The sequence below is a fragment of the Coregonus lavaretus genome, assembly GCF_964263955.1.
Source record: "Coregonus lavaretus genome assembly, chromosome: 10".
Taxonomy (NCBI): domain Eukaryota; kingdom Metazoa; phylum Chordata; class Actinopteri; order Salmoniformes; family Salmonidae; genus Coregonus; species Coregonus lavaretus.
The window spans coordinates 55,430,584-55,451,088 of record NC_139997.1 but is presented as its reverse complement, the minus strand read 5'-3'; the positions used below and the strand labels follow the sequence as shown (position 1 = coordinate 55,451,088).

Below are 20,505 nucleotides of genomic sequence, written 5' to 3'. Positions count from 1 at the left end.
GAGTGTATTTAAGTACGCTGGCCAAAACGCTTAAGTCAATACAAATCTGCTTGATAATGGATCATTTCTTCTTGAAAGACCTAATATAAGATCATCTTCACTTTTTAATGTGTTCTTTGGGTCCTTTTCTATCTCCCCCAGTGACGACGAGGAGGACAGGGTATCGCGGAACGGCCGGCCGTTGTCAGGGTCGGAATCAGGGAATCTGTCGGGGATGGAGTTCAAAGACGAGGAGGAGACTGTTACGACCAAGAGCGTCCAGATCACCCAGGCAACAGAGACCACCACCAACACACGCAAACGGGGCGGCGTCCCATCCAAAACCGTGGACCTGGGGGCCGCCGCACACTACACAGGGGACAGGAGCAGTCTGGACGCAGACAACGCAAAGGTACCACTGCCCTTGTGTACCACTCTGACCGCTGACCTAGGCCGCTACTGTACGTCAGCGGAGGCCTGTAGCAGGGATGGACTCCACACAGCACCTGCTTTTGAAGCCTGTAGAGAACACTGTTGTATTGACTGCATCATCTATTTTCATCAGTGCGTTTTTATTGAGACTGAAGCACAAGATGGTGGTAATTTCCAGTGGGACAGAAGGCAGGCCGTGTTTCATCTGTTCTGACTGTCTAATGACATGATAGATGTGGATGGCAGGAGGAATAGGGAACAGTATGAGATCCTGTGCTGCCTATTCCTGACTGTTTCTAGACCAATGCTGCCCTCTTGTGGCTGCTCTAAGAAGTGTAGCACCCCGTTTTATTCCAACTCCATTTAAACAACCATTCTCTTTCTCTTGTCTTCAGACGTCGGTCAGCCAGACATCAAGCAGTGGCCTTGCAGACCTTCTGATGGTGGACTCTGGGTCCAGTCAGGCGGCACCAGCAGGTAAGACTGATCACTCACTCATCTAATGAGTCACTCAACCACAGTGGTATAGACATATTGAGAAGAGCTTGGTATTCAAAGTAATGGCACTCTAAAGTAAGACGGCTCAAAGCCATCGACGTATAGAATTGCCCTGAACAGCTCCTCCAGAATCGTCTGTGAGTAGTCGAGGAGGGGAAGGCCGGAGGCAGGCAGGCCTAAGAGGCCCAGATGTCAGGCAGCTTAGCTAGATGAGAGAAGTGTGGTGGCAGAGCATGGCATGGCCAGCTGTCTGAGGCTGAGGCAGTCTCTGGTGGGAAGGGAGTGCTGCATGCACACACGCACACACACACAGATGCTGCTGTCCCTGCTCATCGTGTCCTTGCCTCCTCCAACCAAACAGCTGGGGCCTGTCTCACACACTTAGCCATACACTCTGGGAGGGAGGTAGAGGAAGACATCCTCATCACCTCCGCTGTCACACTCTGTTCTCACTCTCTTTCACTGTGTGTGTGTGTGTGCGCCATTCCAGGTGGAAGTTCAGACCTCATCGGTGGCTTTGCTGACTTCTCTTCTCCAGCTGCCTCTGCCAGTCTCCCTTCATCAGCCGGTACGTCTCACTGCTTTCTCTCGCCATCGTCTGAACGCTATCCTCTTTCTGTATCACAGCTCCGACATTAATCTTAGGCAGGCCGCTCCCACTTCCCAATGACAGGTAGTCAGGTTAAATCCAGCAGAAAGGTTTTCATAAACCTAGGAGCAGCTTGTGAGGGGAGAACAGAAGAGGTGAATACCTTAGTACAGAAGCACCCATGACAGAGATATTTGGAGGATCCAAAGGCCCTCCTCCCGTTCCTCTCTGTGCCATCTCCTGCTGAGGGGTTTGTGGTTGCGGCCCACGTCCTGTCCTGTGGAAGGGAAGGTGGTGAAATATTGATGAGTCACTACCTCCTGAGCCTTATGAGGACAGACACCTGTCAGCTCCCATTTGATACAGCTTATCTCCCTCATCCTCCACCCTCCGCTCTGCTCTAGATGGATGGATGGATGGATGGATGGATGAATGGATAAAAAGAGAGAGGGATGGATGGAGGGAAGATGAGAGGGCAAGTCTTTGGCAGTTTATCTGCTATCTAGATTGGATTTACACTGTACAAAACATATCTTTCCATGACGTAGACATAGGTGAATCCAGGTGAAAGCTATGATGCCTTATTGATGTCACTTGTTAAATCCACTTTAATCAGTGTAGATGAAGGAGAGGAGACAGGTGAAAGAAGGATTGAGACAATTGAGACATGGATTGGGTATGTGTACCTTTCAAATTGTGAATGGGCAAGACAAAATATTGAAGTGCCTTTGAACGGGGTATGGTAGTAGGTGCCAGGCGCACCCGTTTGAGTGTGTCAAGAACTGCAACGCTGCTGGGTTTTTCACGCTCAACAGTTTCCAGTGTGTATCAAGAATGGTCCACCACCCAAAGGACACCCAGCCAACTCGACACCTTGTAGAGTCCATGGCCTGACGAATTGAGGATGTTCTGAGGGGAAAAAGGGGGTGCAACTCAATATTAGGAAGTTCTAATCAGTCATTATCAGAGTCCTCCCTGGATTTCTATGTGTGTGTGTTCCCTGCAGTACCCTCTCAGGTGTCAGGTCCCATCAGCACTGTGCTATGTGTGTGCTGATACTCCCCTTGGGCGATCCCTGCCTGACAGGGTGCACATCGCCCTTTCAGAAGAAATCGCACATGTATGCCCCATGCCTTATTTATTTATCTTCAAGTTGACACTGTGGATAATAAAATCTTTACTTATTTTGAAAAAATATTTTAAGATAAGCACAGCAACTCATTTCTTTTTTCAAAGAAAAATCACCTAAATAGTTTCATTTAAAATCTTTGGGATGAGGGTGGTTAGAGATGAATAGATATGAATCTGGTGTATTCTTTCATTTTCTAAATGAGCCTCTATTCTCTCCCTAGGGCCAGGGTCAAATGGGAATGGTGAGTTTGGGGACTGGACTGCGTTCTCCAGTCCTCCGGCCACCACTCCTCCATCTCAGCCAATCACAGACCTGTTTGGTAGCATCCAGCCTCACCTAGCCTCGGCCCCCACCCCGCCCTCAGCTGACCTCTTTGACCTGATGGGCTCCAATCACACCTCCCTCAGCACCTCCCAAAGCATGACCTTCTCAATGTGTGGTACCCAGAGTGTGGGCGTTGCCAACAATGGCCTGCCCATCTCCAGATCACAGGTACGGGTGGCTCACAGGCCTCCACCTCACTACACGAGCCATTGTTATAGATAGGGGTGCCTCATTATCACTGAAGATACGTTGTGAATACAAAGAAGGATGTATGTTGTGTGATTGTAGGATTGGTGAATGTCTTGTCTCTTCTTTGGGTTGATGTAGAACTTTGGGCCAATGCAGGGGGGCTTATTGCCGCAGCACATGGGACTCCAGAAGCCCTCCCTCCCCCCCACGTGGTCGGAACCCAGCGTTAACATCAGCCTGGACTTCCTGTCTCCTGGTATGCAGATGGCCAACTGTAAGCCCAGCCTCAATATGTTACAGCAAGGTCTGTTATTAACTCACGCTCTCCACTTATTTCTCTCACTTGTAATGTGAATATCTGTGTGTCAGTGCAGGGAGATTGAAATGAGAGTAATATCACCATATTTGTCATTTCAGATCCCCTGCTTCCAGGAGTCCAATCACCCATCAACCTGGCTCAGAGTTTTGGAGGCCTGAATCTGAACATCCAGCCCACAGCCGCACCCATCAGACCTCCCACCAACCCCATGATGCCCACCAGCGCCATGGGCCTGGGCATGCCTCTCACCATGGCAACAGGTACCATGGGGATGGGCGCCATGAGAATGGGAGGAGTGCCTGTCAATCAGGGAATCATGGGAATTAACATGGGCGTGGCCCCCGCAGGCATGGGCCTGCAAGGCACCCTGGGTATGCCAGGAATGGGCATGGGGCAGCCCATGGTCAACCCCGCCATGGTGCAACCCAAACAAGATGCCTTCGCAAACTCCGTCAACTTCGGGAAATGAGAGCGCTAAAGGATTTGTGTGGAAGAGTATCGGTCAGAATACACCATTTTGAAGGAAAAGCTACTACTTGAAAAATATCTGATGGTGTTACCCTTCAATCCCTACTCTTTATGTATACAGGTAGCTGCCAAAATAATGGAAACACTTGAGTAAATATTGAAAGCAGGTGCTTCCACACAGGTGTGGTTCCTGATTTAATTAAGTAATTAATATCCCATCATGCTTAGGGTCATGTATAAAAATGCTGGGCAAGTCATTATTTTGGCTACCATGGCTATGCCCCCATAGGATGACAATACCCTCATCCACAGGGCACGAGTGGTCACTGAATGGTTTGATGAGCATGAAAACTATGTAAACCTTATGACATGGCCGTCTCAGTCACCAGATCTCAACCCAATTTAACACATGGGAGATTCTGGAGCGGTGCCTGAGATTTGTGTTTTCTACCACCATCAACAAAACACCAAATTATAGAATTTCTCATGGAAGAATGGTGTCGCATCCCTCCAATAGAGTTCCAGACACTAGTAGAATCTATGCCAAGGCACATTGAAGCTGTTCTGGCTCTTAGTGGCCCAACACCCTATTAAGACACTTTGTTAAGGTGTTTCCTTTATTTTGGCAGTTACCTATGTATACTGAACAAAAATATAAATGCAACATGCAACCATTTCATTGATTTTACTGAGTTATAGTTCATATGAGGAAATCAGTCAATTGAAATAAATAAATTAGGCCCTAATCTATGGATTTCACATGACTGGGAATACAGATATGCATATATATAAAATGGGCCTCATAATGGGCCCCAGGATCTCGTCACTGTATCTCTGTGCATTCAAATTGCCATCCATAAAATGCAATTGTGTTCGTTGTCCGTAGCTTATGCGTGCCCATACCATAACCCCGCCACCATGGGGCACTCTGTTCACGTTGACATCAGCAAACCGCTCGCCCACACAACGCCATACACGTGGTCTGCGGTTGTGAGGCCGGTTGGACGTACTGCCAAATTCTCTAAAACAATGTTGCAGGTGGCTTATGGTAGAGAAATGAACATTCAATTCTCTGGCAACAGCTCTGGTGGGCATTCCTGCAGTCAGCATGCCAATTGCATGCTCCCTCAAAACTTGAGACATCTGTAAACTGCCTTTTATTGTACCCAGCACAAGGAGCACCTGTGTAATGATCATGCCGTTTAATCAGCTTCTTGATATGCCACACCTGTCAGGTGGATGGATTATCTTGGCAAAGGAGAAATGCTCACTAACAGGGATGTAAACAAATTTGTGCCCAAAATTTGAGAGAGAAAAAAGCTTTTTGTGCGTATGGAACATTTCTGGGATCTTTAATTTCAGCTCATGAAATATGGGACCAACACTTTACGTTGCATTTATATTTTTGTTCAGTCTATGTACTGTATAAATCAAGAGTTTGAATTTGTTTTGGAGGGGGGGGGGGTTGCTTATCTAATGTGACATTTTGTAAATGGTTGAAAGCATATACATACAGTATACTTTCTTTTTTTAAAGGAGAAAGATGTCTCTCTCTCCAACACCAGATAAATACTCTAGAAAACATGGTAGGCATGTTACGTTGTCCCTTTTCTACTTTCATGTTGTCATTTCTCTGTTTCTAACCTGTCATAAGAATGTTCAGGAATTACCTCACATTGACCATACTTCATTGATCATATGTAAATATACTTTTGGTGTGCAAAAAATAAATTATTCGCTTTATTGATGACGTCTTGGACAGTATGACGTGGAGAGCAAGCTTAAAGGATGAAGAAGTCCAAGTCCTTCAGTTTTTTGTTTTGATGTCCTGATACATTTGAATATCTGAAACCTACAGTTTGTTACTGGTGCGTGTTTAAGCTGAACTTTCAATTCCCTCGGTTCTATTGCCTGTTCTACCATCAAAGGGGGTTAACAATCAGAATCAGCATTAAGCAAAGCGGTTAACCACAAGCACCAGCTTCTGTTGATGCGTCCCAAATGGCACCCTATTCCCTATACACTGAATACGGCCCCGTGTAGCTCAGTTGGTAGAGCATGGCGCTTGCAACGCCAGGGTTGTGGGTTCGTTTCCCACGGGGGGGCCAGTATGAAAACATGTATGCACTCACTAACTGTAAGTCGCTCTGGATAAGAGCGTCTGCTAAATGACTAAAATGTCAGATGTACAAGACATTAAGGACACCCCTCCCCCTTTTGCCCTCAGAACAGCCTCAATTCGTCGGGGCATGGACTCTACAAGGTGTCGAAAGCGTTCCACAGGGATGCTGGCCCATGTTGGCTGGATGTCCTTTGGGTGGTGGACCATTCTTGATACACACGGGAAACTGTTGAGCGTGAAAAACCCAGCAGCGTTGCAGTTCTTGACACAAACCGGTGCGCCTGGCACCTACTACCGTACCCCGTTCAAATGCACTTCAATCTTTTCTTAACCATTCACCCTCTGAATGGCACACATACACAATCCATGTCTCAAGGCTTAAAAATCCTCCTTTAACACGTCTCCTCCCCTTCATCTACACTGATATGAAGTGGATTTAACAAGTGACATCAATAAGGGATCATAGCTTTCACCTGGTCAGTCTATGTCATGGAAAGCGCAGGTGTCCTTAATGTTATGTACACTGTATAGTGCACTATAAAGGGAATGGGGTGCCATTTGGGACTCATGGGCTTTTCCATCCCAATGTGATCATGTACAGTGGCATTGTTAGTGTTACCCAGGCAGAGGCTGTCCCTCTCCTTCCTGTTATATGGTGCCTCACAGTGAAACCCATGCCATGTCGGTCATGAGTATGGTCACAACAGCTGACACAAGAATAAATCACTATTTGATTGAGATCCTTGATCGTTCAAGTCCTTTTTAAGTATATTCACGGATATTAAGCCCATATATGCCACAGCTTGGTATGAAGTGTGTGTTGTGAGGTCATTGTGGGGATGTGTGTGACTGCATGGCCAGCAGGAGTGGCCAGGTGTTGATGGGGAGACAGGGTTTAATGGGACTGTGTGATGAGTGAAACTGTCTGCATCCCTGCCTAGCACTCTAACGGGAGAGTGGGGATAGACCGAGAGAGAGAGATGGGGGCTGAGTCCGCCTGACCTGCCCAGTGGTACCCCTCATCACTCTCGCTTCCACTGTGAAGGCTGAAACCGGTGTTTCTGTCTCGCGTCTCTCTCAATGTGAAGGTTATTTCAAAGGGTGCTTGTCTTGCATCGTGTGTGTGTGTGTGTGTGTGTGTGTGTGTGTGTGTGTTTTTCTCTCCATTTGCTGCTGTGCACACAGACGCAAAATAACACACCTTTCTGTCACACTCCGAGGCATTATGTTTCAAATGACCAAATGTTTATTTTATTACTCAAGATTATTCCATAGTGTTATTTTAATATTTTAAAATGTAATATTATAAAGACTGTAATATTATGTTAATTTACATAATGTTGAATGAATGGGAGAGTTACTAAAACCATTATTAGTTTATGCAAATGTAAAACATAGAAGGATAAAGCACCTCTTTCATAAACTACTTTCTTTACTTTTCAGTACATATTGTTTTTATTGTACTCAACAATATTTTATGTATTTCAATAAACTGTTCATTAAATCATGAGTAGAAGGCAATTTATTTCTCATGCAAAGGTTCTATTTTAAGTTATATACATTTTTTTTTTGCTTAAAGGGATGCTCCTTGACAAACCCAATGGCAACATCAACAGTCACTTTGCTTGTACAGTATCATTTTCATCGAATATTCCTTTTTGGTCCCAAATAAGATGGACCGGAGTGTGAAGGAGGGGATAGCGGGACATTAAAGTTATCCATTAGTAACACGATGGGTATAATTAAAGCATGTACAGTGCCTTCAGAAAGTATTCACATCTCTTGACTTTTTCCACATTTTGTTGTATTACAGCCTGAATTTAAAATGGATTAAATTGAGATTTTGTGTCACTGGCCTACACACAATACCCCATAATGTCAAAGTGGAATTATGTTTTTAGACATTTTTGCTAATAAATTAAAAATGAAAAGCTGAAATGTCTTGAGCCAATACATATTCAACCCCCTTTTTATGTGACCAATAAAACTCAATAATAGTGTTTAACATACAATTCTTTGTAAGGTCCCTCGTCGAGCAGTGATTTTCAAACACAGATTAAACCACAAAGACCAGGGAGGTTTTCCAATGCCTCGCAAAGAAGGGCTCCTATTGGTAGATGGGTAAACATTGAAAAAGCAGACACTGAATGTCCCTTTGAGCATGGTGAAGTTATTCATTACACTTTGGATGGTGCATCAATACACCCAGTCACTCTAAAGATACAGGCATTCTTCATAACTCAGTTGCTGGAGAGGAAGGAAACCACTCAGGGATTGCACCATGAGGCCAATGGTGACTTTAAAACAGTTACAGTGTTTAATGGCTGTGATAGGAAAAGAACTGAGGATGGATCAACAACATTGTAGTTACTCCACAATACTAACCTAATTGACAGAGTAAAAAGAAGGAAGCCTATACAGAATAAAAAATATTCCAAAACATGCATCCTGTTTGCAATAAGGCACTAAAGTAAAACTGCAGAAAATGTGGAAAGAAATTAACTTTTTGTCCTGAATACAAAGCGTTATGTTTGGGGCAAATCCAACACATCACTGAGTACCACTCTTCATATTTTCAAGCATGGTGGTGGCTGCATCATGTTATGTGTATGCTTGTCATCGGCAAGGACTAGGGAGTTTTTTAGCATAAAAAGAAACGGAATAGAGCTAACCACAGGCAAAATCCTAGAGGAAAGGTTTGTTCAGTCTGCTTTCCAACAGACACTGGGAGACAAATGCACCTTTCAGCAGGATAATATCCTAAAGGCCAAATATACAATGGAGTTGCTTACCAAGACGACATTGAATGTTCCTGAGTGGCTTAGTTACAGTTTTGACTTAAATCGACTTGAAAATCTATAGCAAGACTTGAAAATGGCTGTCTAGCAATGATCAACAACCAACTTGACATAGTTTGAATGTTTTGTTAAAGAATAATGTGCAAATATTGTACAATCCAGGTGTGTGCAAAGCTCTTAGATACTTACCCAGAAAGAATAGCAGCTGTAATCGCTGCCAAACCGTGATTCTAACATGTATTGATTGACTCAGGGGTGTGAATACTTATGTCAATGCAATATTTCTGTATTTCATTTTTAATACATTTGCAAATTTTCTAAAAGCATGTTTTCACTATGGGGTATTGTGTATAAATGGGTGAAAAATAATAATATTTAATGCAGTTTGAATTCCGGCTGTAACACAAAATGTGGGATAAGTCAAGGGGTATGAATACTTTCTGAAGGTATTGTATGTTGGTTTCTCAGTCATTTCAAAGGTCCTGGCACCTTTGGCTAGAGCCTGAGAGATGTCAGGGATACCAGTTTACACAACCTGGTCTCAGAGCATTTTGTATTATTCTGTATGTAAATCCGAGAAACCTCCTGTCTTATGTAACCATACCACACGTAACATGCACCATATATACAAAGGTATGTGGACCCCTTCAAATGAGTGGATTCGGCTATTTCAGCCACACCCGTTGCTGACAGGTGTATAAAATCGAGCACACAGCCATGCAATCTCTATAGACAAACATTGGCAGTAGAATGGCCTTACTGAAGAGCTCAGTGACTTTAGATGTGGCACTGTCATAGGATGCCACCTTTCCAGCAAGTCAGTTCGTCACATTTCTTCCCTGGTGGAGCTGCCCCGGTCAACTGTAAGTGCTGTTATTGTGAAGTGGAAATGTCTAGGAGCAACAACGGCTCAGTCAGGAAGTGGTAGGCCACACAAGCTCACAGAACGGGACTGCGAAGTGCTGAAGCACGTAGCGTGTAAAAATTGTCTGTCCTCGGTTGCAACACTACCGAGTTCCAAACTGCCTCTGGAAGCAACGTCAGCACAAGAACTGTTCGTCGGGAGCTTCATGAAATGGGTTTCCATGGCCAAGTAGCCGCACACAAGCCTAAGATCACCATGCGCAATGCCAAGCATCGGCTGGAGTGGTGTATATCTCGCCACCATTGGACTCTGGAGCAGTGGAAATGCGTTGTCTGGAGTGATGAATCACGCTTCACCATCTGGCAGTCCGACGGACGAATTTGGTTTGGCAGATGCCAGAGGAACGCTATCTGACCCAATGCATAGTGCCAACTGTAAAGTTTGGTGGAGGACGAATAATGGTCTGGGGCTGTTTTTCATGGTTCGTGCTAGACCCTTAGTTCCAGTGAAGGGAAATCATAACGCTACAGCATACAATGACATTCTAGATGATTCTGTGCTTTCAACTTTGTGGCAACAGTTTGGGGAAGGCCCTTTCTGGTTTCAGCATGGCAATGCCCCTGTGCACAAAGCAACCCTATCGCACACCTTTGGGATGAATTGGAATGCCGACTGCGAGCCAGGCCTGATCGCCCAACATCAGTGCCCGACTTCACTAATGCTTTTGTGGCTGAATGGAAGCAAGTCCCCGCAGCAATGTTCCAACATCTAGTGGAAAGCCTTCTCAGAAGAGTGGAGGCTGTTACAGCAGCAAAGGGGGGACCAACTCTATATTAATGCCCATGATTTTGGAATGAGATGTTCGACGAGCAGGTGTCCACATACTTTTGGTCATGTAGTGTATCATACTAAGTTTAGTGTCCCCGATTTACTTTTACTATGTTATGTTTAGTCTATGAGACCAGGCTGGTTTACAGGATGTCCAATGTGCCTCGACTGGGTGGGCAATCCTGGCATCTGTTCAATCAGAGAGGCGACTAGGAGGGGGTTGTAATCAGCACCACACACAGTCTCACCTGTACTTGTCCTTCCTAAACATGTTGGCAGTGATAACACTCTGGAGACACAGACAGAGAGCGCAGGTGGCGTCAATTGGGAATGGCAGTCGCCATGCCTTAGCTCAACACCAACAATTTAAAATGGGTTACTAAAATCATTCCAATCCCGATTAAAAGGCACATGCAGTTTAGCGGTATAAACGGGCTGGCTTTAGGACAGAGCCGACGGCTCCGAGCGGGCGGGAAGGCTATTTGCCCGGCTGGCTGGCTTTAGGATAAGCGCATTGACGCAGCTGCACTGAATAGCGCGACTTTTCCCTCAAAACAGTGTAGAGGTGGAAGATGGCTGTACTAGATGGCATGGCTAGGAAACTGCTTTTTGACTTGACATGAAACGAAACTAGAGTTTTTAATTCTGTGTTTGTAGCAGCCAAGGTGATAATGGCTGAACTACATTTTACTTGTATCTGCTGTTCTCCAAATGTATTTTTTAAGTTTTTAAATTGTGTAGAAATGCAGTAAATGAGCTTCAATTTTGTTCAAGTAAAAAATATTAATTTATGGACAATATATTAAGGCTATACACATTTTTATGAAAAATATGTATTTGTTGGCCAGTTAAAGGGTTAAACAAGGTCACTGCAGTAGAGTTGTCACCTAATGTGGACAGTTCTTATTCGTTTTCATTATAGTACTACTTGGAATAACATCTCTTATCTCTCAAACAACAGAGTAGAAAATAGTGACTTTGCTGTGGGCACTGGGAAGAGGAGGCTGGGGCCTTGAACATGAGAGTGCCCATAGAAGTTATTAGAAGAGATGCTTTCACAAGTGGAAGGGGGACTTTGCACAGTTGGAGCACCTTTGCAGATGTTTGTCTTGAAAAGAAATCTCCAAGCATGTTGTTTGTTTAAGGACATGACCGTATTCTAATGAGCCCTGCTCTGCAGAGCTCTTGAAGTGTGTCAGTGAAGCTGGGGAACAGATGCCCCCTGGGACTCTTCTACTGCCTCCCCACTGAGCTGCCAGCAACACAAGGAAAGGGCTCCACTTTCTTCTCCTTGGTGGGCAATTCTATTGTATATAGCCCTCAAATATTATTGCACTTGTGCATCCTTCCACCTTTTTGAATTGCAGACAGTATTTTGCATAATTACAGACAGATAAAGCCTGATCTTTTTGTAGGGAGGATTGTGCAACACTTGCAAGGTTGCCATAGAAACACAACTCATTGTCAGATTTGAAGCCATGCAGCCCAGTTTGATACCGTGGGGTTCCATGAAATGAGTGCCTTTTGTGTCCCTTTGGTATTTTAAATAGAACTTGTGCACCAATATTGCATTTTAAAAGCATGTTATATTTCAGTTAAGTGCCCTTTAATGTAGACCACATGGAGAATTCAATAAATCAGATTTGTTATATGAATAAAGACTTGCTAAAGTGCCAAAACTCAGCATTTTGCCATGTCCCTCCTTGCACCCTCTGTGACTTAAACCCAAAATGTATCAAAGTTTTCCCCATCATTGTAAAGCCTAGTTATTTTGTTGCTTTGACAAAGTCCTTTTTTTTATTTCATGTGATTAGTGATTCATTTACGTCTGTCCCTCATTTTAAGGTCAACCCTGTTATGTGAACTGAACTCTCATTTTAATACAGTGAAACTATCCCTTTTAAAATATTTATTTCCAAAGAAACATTGAACATCTAATAGTGAAATCATTGTGTAAAAGCAGGTGAGCTGTTCCGACTCTTTTTGGCAATTTACTGGTGTTTTGTGGTGGAAAACTGAGCAGGTCGAGCATAACACATCAACTCTGTTACCCATAGATAGAATGTTTTAACAATTCATTTTTTTTGTTAAGCTTGCATTCAATCGCAACACAACAAGCTTCCATTACCTCTGTCACAAGGGGATTTATGGCTGATTTAAGATGAAATCATCAACCCTTTTATGGTCAACACTGCTACTTTATCTGGCACTTACTAATCCTCTTAAATGTTAAGTCCCCTATATATGGGACTTTGAGCGGTTCTGGACCGGTACCGGTATGAAAAAAGTATGAAAATGTATGCACTCACTAACTGTAAGTCGCTCTGGATAAGAGTGTCTGCTAAATGACTAAAATGTAATGTAAATGTGCCGACTGACATTTTGGTGTACAAAGCGCTCTGCTCTGTGAAAGTCGTAGGGTCCAGTGCCTTATAGCCAGAAAGCCCCATCTGTCTGCTCTCAGCTACCAGAGCTGACTTGACATTTTCTGGCCTATCAAGACAAATAATTGATTTGGTCTCCCTGAGTGACAGAGCCCAGCCTGGGAGATGGTATATGAAATGGGACAGTCTAGCGATTTCAGCAATCGTGGTTTCATCTCGCTGTGATATTCTCCGCTGGATTTAGAGCTCGCAGCATAAAATAAGCCGCAATAATTTCATAGAATTGAAACACGAGCACTTTCACTTCCTGCTTAAAGCTGAAGTTGTAACGAGTCTGGAGCCATTTGGATGGTGCCTGTATGCTTAGAGGAGGCTTGGCAGAAAATGCTCTGTCGTCAGTTATATGAAATGGGGACAAATATGTACAGTCACTAAATATTATCATATTTATTTTACAATTATAAGAAAGGTGAAATCTTATAGTAAGATGTTTGAATTTGATTGTTGCTATATTTACAAAGCATTTCAGTAATTTCAAGCCCTATTCCCCCACTTTTGTTGAATAGGAAAAAATATAATATATTATTTTCTATACTTTCATAATATTTGTACTGTACTTGAGCTTGTGTCCTCAAAAGTGAGTACACCTCAGCAATGTATAACTATTTTTTACCAGAAAGGTGAGTTCCAGACCTTTCTAGAACTATGCAGCATTTCTAGTTATTTTTTATGTCCATCTCATGAAAAAGATTTACTTTTGGGTGTGTCTATTTAGGCAGAAATCTACATTTTGCATTATCATGCAAGAGGTTTTTAATAGGCACTTACTATAGTTTTTTATTTATTCAACCTCTTGAGGTGGGAAAACATGTTGTTGTTGTTTTTTACATGTGCTCTTTATGACAGAATGTTACAATTTGGTGAAATCAAACTAATTTACACATCTCAACAGGCAGTGAATTGGTGGAACATCCCACCAATGTTTACCCCAGCCAATTTGTCTTTCAATATTCCAATGTGTCTTTCACTATTTAACTGCCTATACCTATGAATTGAGGATGCTTTTGAGTGCATGAGGGTGTTGGCTGTCCTATCAATGAAGGCAAGTTTAAGGGAGGGGGTAGTGTTTGAATTCCGTGAGATAGACAGTTATGTAGCTAGTGTGTTTAGGGATAATGTGCACATTAAAATGTAATCACAATCAGAAATGTGAAAAGAAAGACACAATGGCATCTGGACGCTATTTACAATTCAGGAGTTTAATAATTAATGTTGACCGTATGAAATGTATTTGACAAGCAGATAAAAGTGATAAAAGATGGCATGTTCACCGCAATTTCCCTCTTGCTAAATGTATTATTAGTCTAATGTCGCCATCTAGCGGTTAATTGTAGTACAGTGGCTGGTAGGCCTAACTGCACACATTCAGCGTGATATAGGAGGATGTATGACGGGATTATTGAAAATGTTTGTGATAATGGGATTCATGAAAATGTTTGTGATAATGGGAAACTACACATTGGCTTGTTTTTCTTGCTTTGTTGACACGTTTTTCCTTGTCCTTTGAGGGTGTATCATTGTGACAAGTTACATAGTTGCGTTCCTTTCCTTGCCATACAAATTTCAATTATGACAGGTCCCACGCGATTATTGTGGTTTGCAACACAGCTGCTCGCGCAACAATTTAAATCGTTCCCAAACATTCCATGACAGTTTGTCTCGTAACAACGGACAATACAATCAATCGGTTATTTTGTTGGTTGTTATCGGTCACAATAAGGTTTTCTCTTAAGTTTAGCCAGCTAACTTGCTAATATTTGCAACAATGGACAGGCATCCCATGCGAAGAGCACAAATTACATTCAAGAAAAGTGAACAATGTAAAAACGAAGATGACAGTGGGCCTCCACCTAGTAAGAAAAATGCTAATGAAAGCGAGTGCCCTGCATCTTCAACAGAGAGGCATCGAGGTGATGGAGAACAGAAGAGACCAGTGGGTAGGCCTAAAGGCAGTGGACGTTCTGGAAATAACGTTAGTGAAGATGTTCAGGTCAGGCCTAAAGTTATTTTCAAAGCTGAGAGTAAATGGGGTGGTGATGGAGCTCTAATGCCCACATGTTCAACACACCTCAAGGGAGCCATTCAAGGTCGACCCGTTACATTTGAAAAGGAAAGAGCATCATCATCAGTCAGTAAACAGAGTAAAGCCACATCTGATCATCCCACGACCTCTCAAGTGTTGGAGATCATCACACCTGCTCCAGGTCAGGCCAAGGTCAAAGTTGTCCAAGAACTGGCAACAACGTATCGTCAAGGATGTCCACCTGTGACTCCCACTATAGACTTCTCCAAACCGATCCATGTTGTACATGAAAATGGGATGACCTTCACAGTATTGGATGGTAAAGCCATAACGCTCAGCAAAGTTCCATACCCACCACCTGTTCATGTGAATGTTCAGCCACCCCCAGTAAAGGTGAAGACAAGAGGGATGAATCTCACCATGCCACCATCAGAAGCAGGTATGACTAAGAGCTTACCTAAATTTTACATAAGAATTTAATGTTTTTAATACTTTTCAACAGATAATTGTCACGTATTGAGTTCATGCACAATCCAAAACTCTATGTGAAACATGGCCTTCTAGAAAATCTGGAAGTACCACGGAGCGTAGACAGAAATGGCTACATCAAGAGGCCTATGAATGCGTTCATGGTCTGGGCAAGAATCCACAGGCCTGCCCTGTCCAAGGCCAACACAACAGCCAACAATGCAGACATCAGTGTGCAACTAGGAGTAGAGTGGACCAAGCTCACCGAGGAAGAGAAGAGGCCCTACTATGAGGAAGCACGTAAACTCAAAGACAAGCACAGACAGGAGTTCCCTGGTAAGCATAGAGCAGGCTGTCTACTCCACTCACACCATTCAAGTCCATTTAAACATGTATAATTATCGGCTCATATATTTATCATATTTCAAAATTCATATAGCTCTGACACGTATAATCTTTACTTACTTTTCAAGTGTTTGTTCACAATCTTCACCCATAATCATCACAGGTTGGATCTATCAGCCCAGACCTGGAAAAAGAAAGGGCTACCCTTCTGTGATGTCCTTTGCCCCCCAACCATCCTCCTGCTCTGCAGGGACAAGTGGTCCTGGGGCTGAGTCTTATCCCATGACCATGACGACTATGGCCACCACTACCACCAGCTCCTGTGTTCCATACACACGGGCCACAGGTAAAGGAATAGCTCACTATCTGGCTATCAGGGTGGACATTTTTTGGGGGGGTCCACCACTTGCAGTGGCTGGTGGATGCTCAGATTTTGCCAGCCACTAACATTTTTTACTAGACATATTTTTTTCTGAAACTTAATAAATAATGAAGATAAATCACAGTAAAGATATGCGCATGTTTTGTAATGTTAAAACAACAATTATTGAATGGTTTTCACCACTGTAGCATTGAGATTCTCTCTTCCAGACCTCACATACAGTTGAAATTGGAAGTTTACATACACTTAGGTTTGAGTCATTAAAACCAGTTTTTCAACCAAACTATAGTTTTGGCAAGTCGGTTAGGACATCTACTTTGTGCATGACACAAGTAATTTTTCCAACAATTGTTTACAGACAGATTATTTGACTTATAATTCACTGTATCACAATTCCAGTGGGTCAGAGGTTTACATACACTAAGTTGACTGTGCCTTTAAACAGCTTGGAAAATTCCCGAAAATGATGTCATGGCTTTAGAAGCTTCTGATAGGCTAATTGACATAATTTGAGTCAATTGGAGGTGTACCTGTGGATGTATTTCAAGGCCTACCTTCAAACTCAGTGCCTCTTTGCTTGACATCATGGGAAAATCAAAAGAAATCAGCCAAGACCTCAGAAAAAAATGTGTAGACCTCCACAAGTCTGGTTCATCCTTGGGAGCAATTTCCAAACGCCTGAAGGCACCACGTTCATCTGTACAAACAGTAGTACGCGAGTATAAACACCATGGGACCACGCAGCCGTCATACCACTCAGGAAGGAGACGCGTTCTGTCTCCTAGAGATGAACGTACTTTGGTGCGAAAAGTGCAAATCAATCCCAGAACAACAGCAAAGGACCTTGTGAAGATGCTGGAGGAAACGGGTACAAAAGTATCTATATCCACTGTAAAACGAGTCCTATATCGACATTACCTGAAAGGCCGCTCAACAAGGCAGAAGCCACTGCTCCAAAACCACCATAAAAAAGCCAGACTACGATTTGCAACTGCACATGGGGACAAAGATCGTACTTTTTGGAGAAATGCTGTGGGGGTGCTTTGCTGCAGGAGGGATTGGTGCACTTCACAAAATAGATTGCATCATGAGGAAGAAAAATTATGTGGATATATTGAAGCAACATCTCAAGACATCAGTCAGGAAGTTAAAGCTTGGTCGCAAATGGGTCTTCCAAATGGACAATGACCCCAAGCATACTTCCAAAGTTGTGGAAAAATGGCTTAAGGACAACAAAGTCAAGGTATTGGAGTGGCCATCACAAAGCCCTGACCTCAATCCTATAGAAAATGTGTGGGCAGAACTGAAAAAGCGTGTGCGAGCAAGGAGGCCTACAAACCTGACACAGTTACACCAGCTCTGTCAGGAGGAATGGGCCAAAATTCACCCAACTTTTTGTGGGAAGCTTGTGAAAGGCTACCCAAAACGTTTGACCCAAGTTAAACAATTTAAACGCAATGCTACCAAATACTAATTGAGTGTATGTAAACTTCTGACCCACTGGGAATGTGATGAAAGAAATAAAAGCTGAAAGAAATAAATCTCTCTACTATTATTCTGACATTTCACATTCTTAAAATAAAGTGGTGATCCTAACTGACCTAAAACAGGGAATTTTTACTAGGATTAAATGTCAGGAATTGTGAAAAACTGAGTTTAAATGTATTTGGCTAAGGTGTATGTAAACTTCCGACTTCAACTGTATATTCTTATTCCATTCCTTTACTTAGATTTGTGTGTATTAGGTTTTTGTTGTGGCACTGTTAGATATTACTTGCTAGATATTGCTGTAAACTTCCGACTTCAACTGTATGTATATATGTGTATATATATATATACAGTGGGGAGAACAAGTATTTGATACACTGCCGATTTTGCAGGTTTTCCTACTTACAAAGCATGTAGAGGTCTGTAATTTTTATCATAGGTACACTTCAACTGTGAGAGACGGAATCTAAAACAAAAATCCAGAAAATCACATTGTATGATTTTTAAGTAATTAATTTGCATTTTATTGCATGACATAAGTATTTGATACATCAGAAAAGCAGAACTTAATATTTGGTACAGAAACCTTTGTTTGCAATTGCAGAGATCATACGTTTCCTGTAGGTCTTGACCGGGTTTGCACACACTGCAGCAGGGATTTTGGCCCACTCCTCCATACAGACCTTCTCCAGATCCTTCAGGTTTCGGGGCTGTCGCTGGGCAATACGGACTTTCAGCTCCCTCCAAATATTTTCTATTGGGTTCAAGTCTGGAGACTGGCTAGGCCACTCCAGGACCTTGAGATGCTTCTTACGGAGCCACTCCTTAGTTGCCCTGGCTGTGTGTTTCGGGTCGTTGTCATGCTGGAAGACCCAGCCACGACCCATCTTCAATGCTCTTACTGAGGGAAGGAGGTTGTTGGCCAAGATCTCGCAATACATGGCCCCATCCATCCTCCCCTCAATACAGTGCAGTCGTCCTGTCCCGTGTGCAGAAAAGCATCCCCAAAGAATGATGTTTCCACCTCCATGCTTCACGGTTGGGATGGTGTTCTTGGGGTTGTACTCATCCTTCTTCTTCCTCCAAACACGGCGAGTGGAGTTTAGACCAAAAAGCTCTATTTTTGTCTCATCAGACCACATGACCTTCTCCCATTCCTCCTCTGGATCATCCAGATGGTCATTGGCAAACTTCAGATGGGCCTGGACATGCACTGGCTTGAGCAGGGGGACCTTGCGTGCGCTGCAGGATTTTAATCCATGACGGCGTAGTGTGTTACTAATGGTTTTCTTTGAGACTGTGGTCCCAGCTCTCTTCAGGTCATTGACCAGGTCCTGCCGTGTAGTTCTGGGCTGGTCCCTCACCTTCCTCATGATCATTGATGCCCCACGAGGTGAGATCTTGCATGGAGCCCCAGACCGAGGGTGATTGACCGTCATCTTGAACTTCTTCCATTTTCTAATAATTGCGCCAACAGTTGTTGCCTTCTCACCAAGCTGCTTGCCTATTGTCCTGTAGCCCATCCCAGCCCATAATTTTATCCCTGATGTCCTTACACAGCTCTCTGGTCTTGGCCATTGTGGAGAGGTTGGAGTCTGTTTGATTGAGTGTGTGGACAGGTGTCTTTTATACAGGTAACGAGTTCAAACAGGTGCAGTTAATACAGGTAATGAGTGGAGAACAGGAGGGCTCCTTAAAGAAAAACTAACAGGTCTGTGAGAGCCGGAATTCTTACTGGTTTGTAGGTGATCAAATACTTATGTCATGCAATAAAATGCAAATTAATTACTTAAAAATCATACAATGTGATTTTCTGGATTTTTGTTTTAGATTCCGTCTCTCACAATTTAAGTGTACCTATGATAAAAATTACAGACCTCTACATGCTTTGTAAGTAGGAAAACCTGCAAAATCAGCAGTGTATCAAATACTTGTTCTCCCCACTGTGTATATATATATATATATATATATATATATATATATATATATATATATATATATGCATATACACTACCAGTCAAAAGTTTGGGCACACCTACTCATTCAAGGGTTCTTCTTTATTTTTACTATTTTTTACATTGTAGAATAATAGTGAAGACATGAAAACTATAAAATAACACATATGGAATCATGTAGTAACCAAAAAAGTGTTCAACAAATCAAAATATATTTTATATTTGAGATTCTTCAAATAGCCACCCTTTGCCTTGATGACAGCTTTGCACACTCTTGGCATTCTCTCAACCAGCTTCATGAGGTAGTCACCTGGAATGCATTTCAATTAACAGGTGTGCCTTGTTAAAAGTTAAATAGTGGAATTTATTTCCTTTTTAATGCGTTTGAGACAATCAGTTGTGTTGTGACAAGGTAGGGGAGGTATACAGAAGATAGCCCTATTTGGTAAAAGACCAAGTCCATATTATGGCAAAAGCAGCTCAAATAAGCAAAGAGAAACGACAGTCCATCATTACTTTAAGACATGAAGGTCAGTCAATACGGAACATTTCAAGACTTTGAACGTTTCTTCAAGTGCAGTCGCAAAAACCATCAAGTGCAATGATGAAACTGGCTCTCATGAGGATGGCCACAGGAATGGAAGGATAAGTTCATTAGACTTACCAGCCTCAGAAATTGCAGCCCAAATAAATGCTTCACAGAGTTCAACTAACAGACACATCTCAACATCAATTGTTCAGAGGGGACTGTGTGAATCAGGCCTTCATGGTCGAATTGCTGCAAAGAAACCACTACTAAAGGACACCAATAAGAAGAAGAGACCTGCTTGGGCCATGAAACACGAGCAATGGACATT

General features: G+C 42.9%; 1 protein-coding gene across 2 annotated transcripts in view; it reads left to right on the top strand.

Annotated features, from left to right (window-relative positions):
* The window catches only part of LOC311136718 (clathrin interactor 1-like), a 45,396-nt gene extending 37,907 nt beyond the window's left edge, over positions 1–7,489 (top strand). The window contains exons 7-12 of one of the 2 annotated variants that reach the window (XM_084170976.1): positions 142–391; positions 807–888; positions 1,400–1,477; positions 2,851–3,122; positions 3,282–3,447; positions 3,561–7,489. In XM_084170976.1, the coding sequence (XP_084027102.1) occupies positions 142–391; positions 807–888; positions 1,400–1,477; positions 2,851–3,122; positions 3,282–3,447; positions 3,561–3,931 (1,219 nt within the window). In that variant the 3' untranslated portion in view covers positions 3,932–7,489. The remainder of the gene's footprint in view (positions 1–141; positions 392–806; positions 889–1,399; positions 1,478–2,850; positions 3,123–3,281; positions 3,448–3,560) is intronic. The other variant, XM_084170977.1, reaches the window with a different exon arrangement.
* The last annotated feature ends 13,016 nt before the right edge of the window (positions 7,490–20,505 follow it).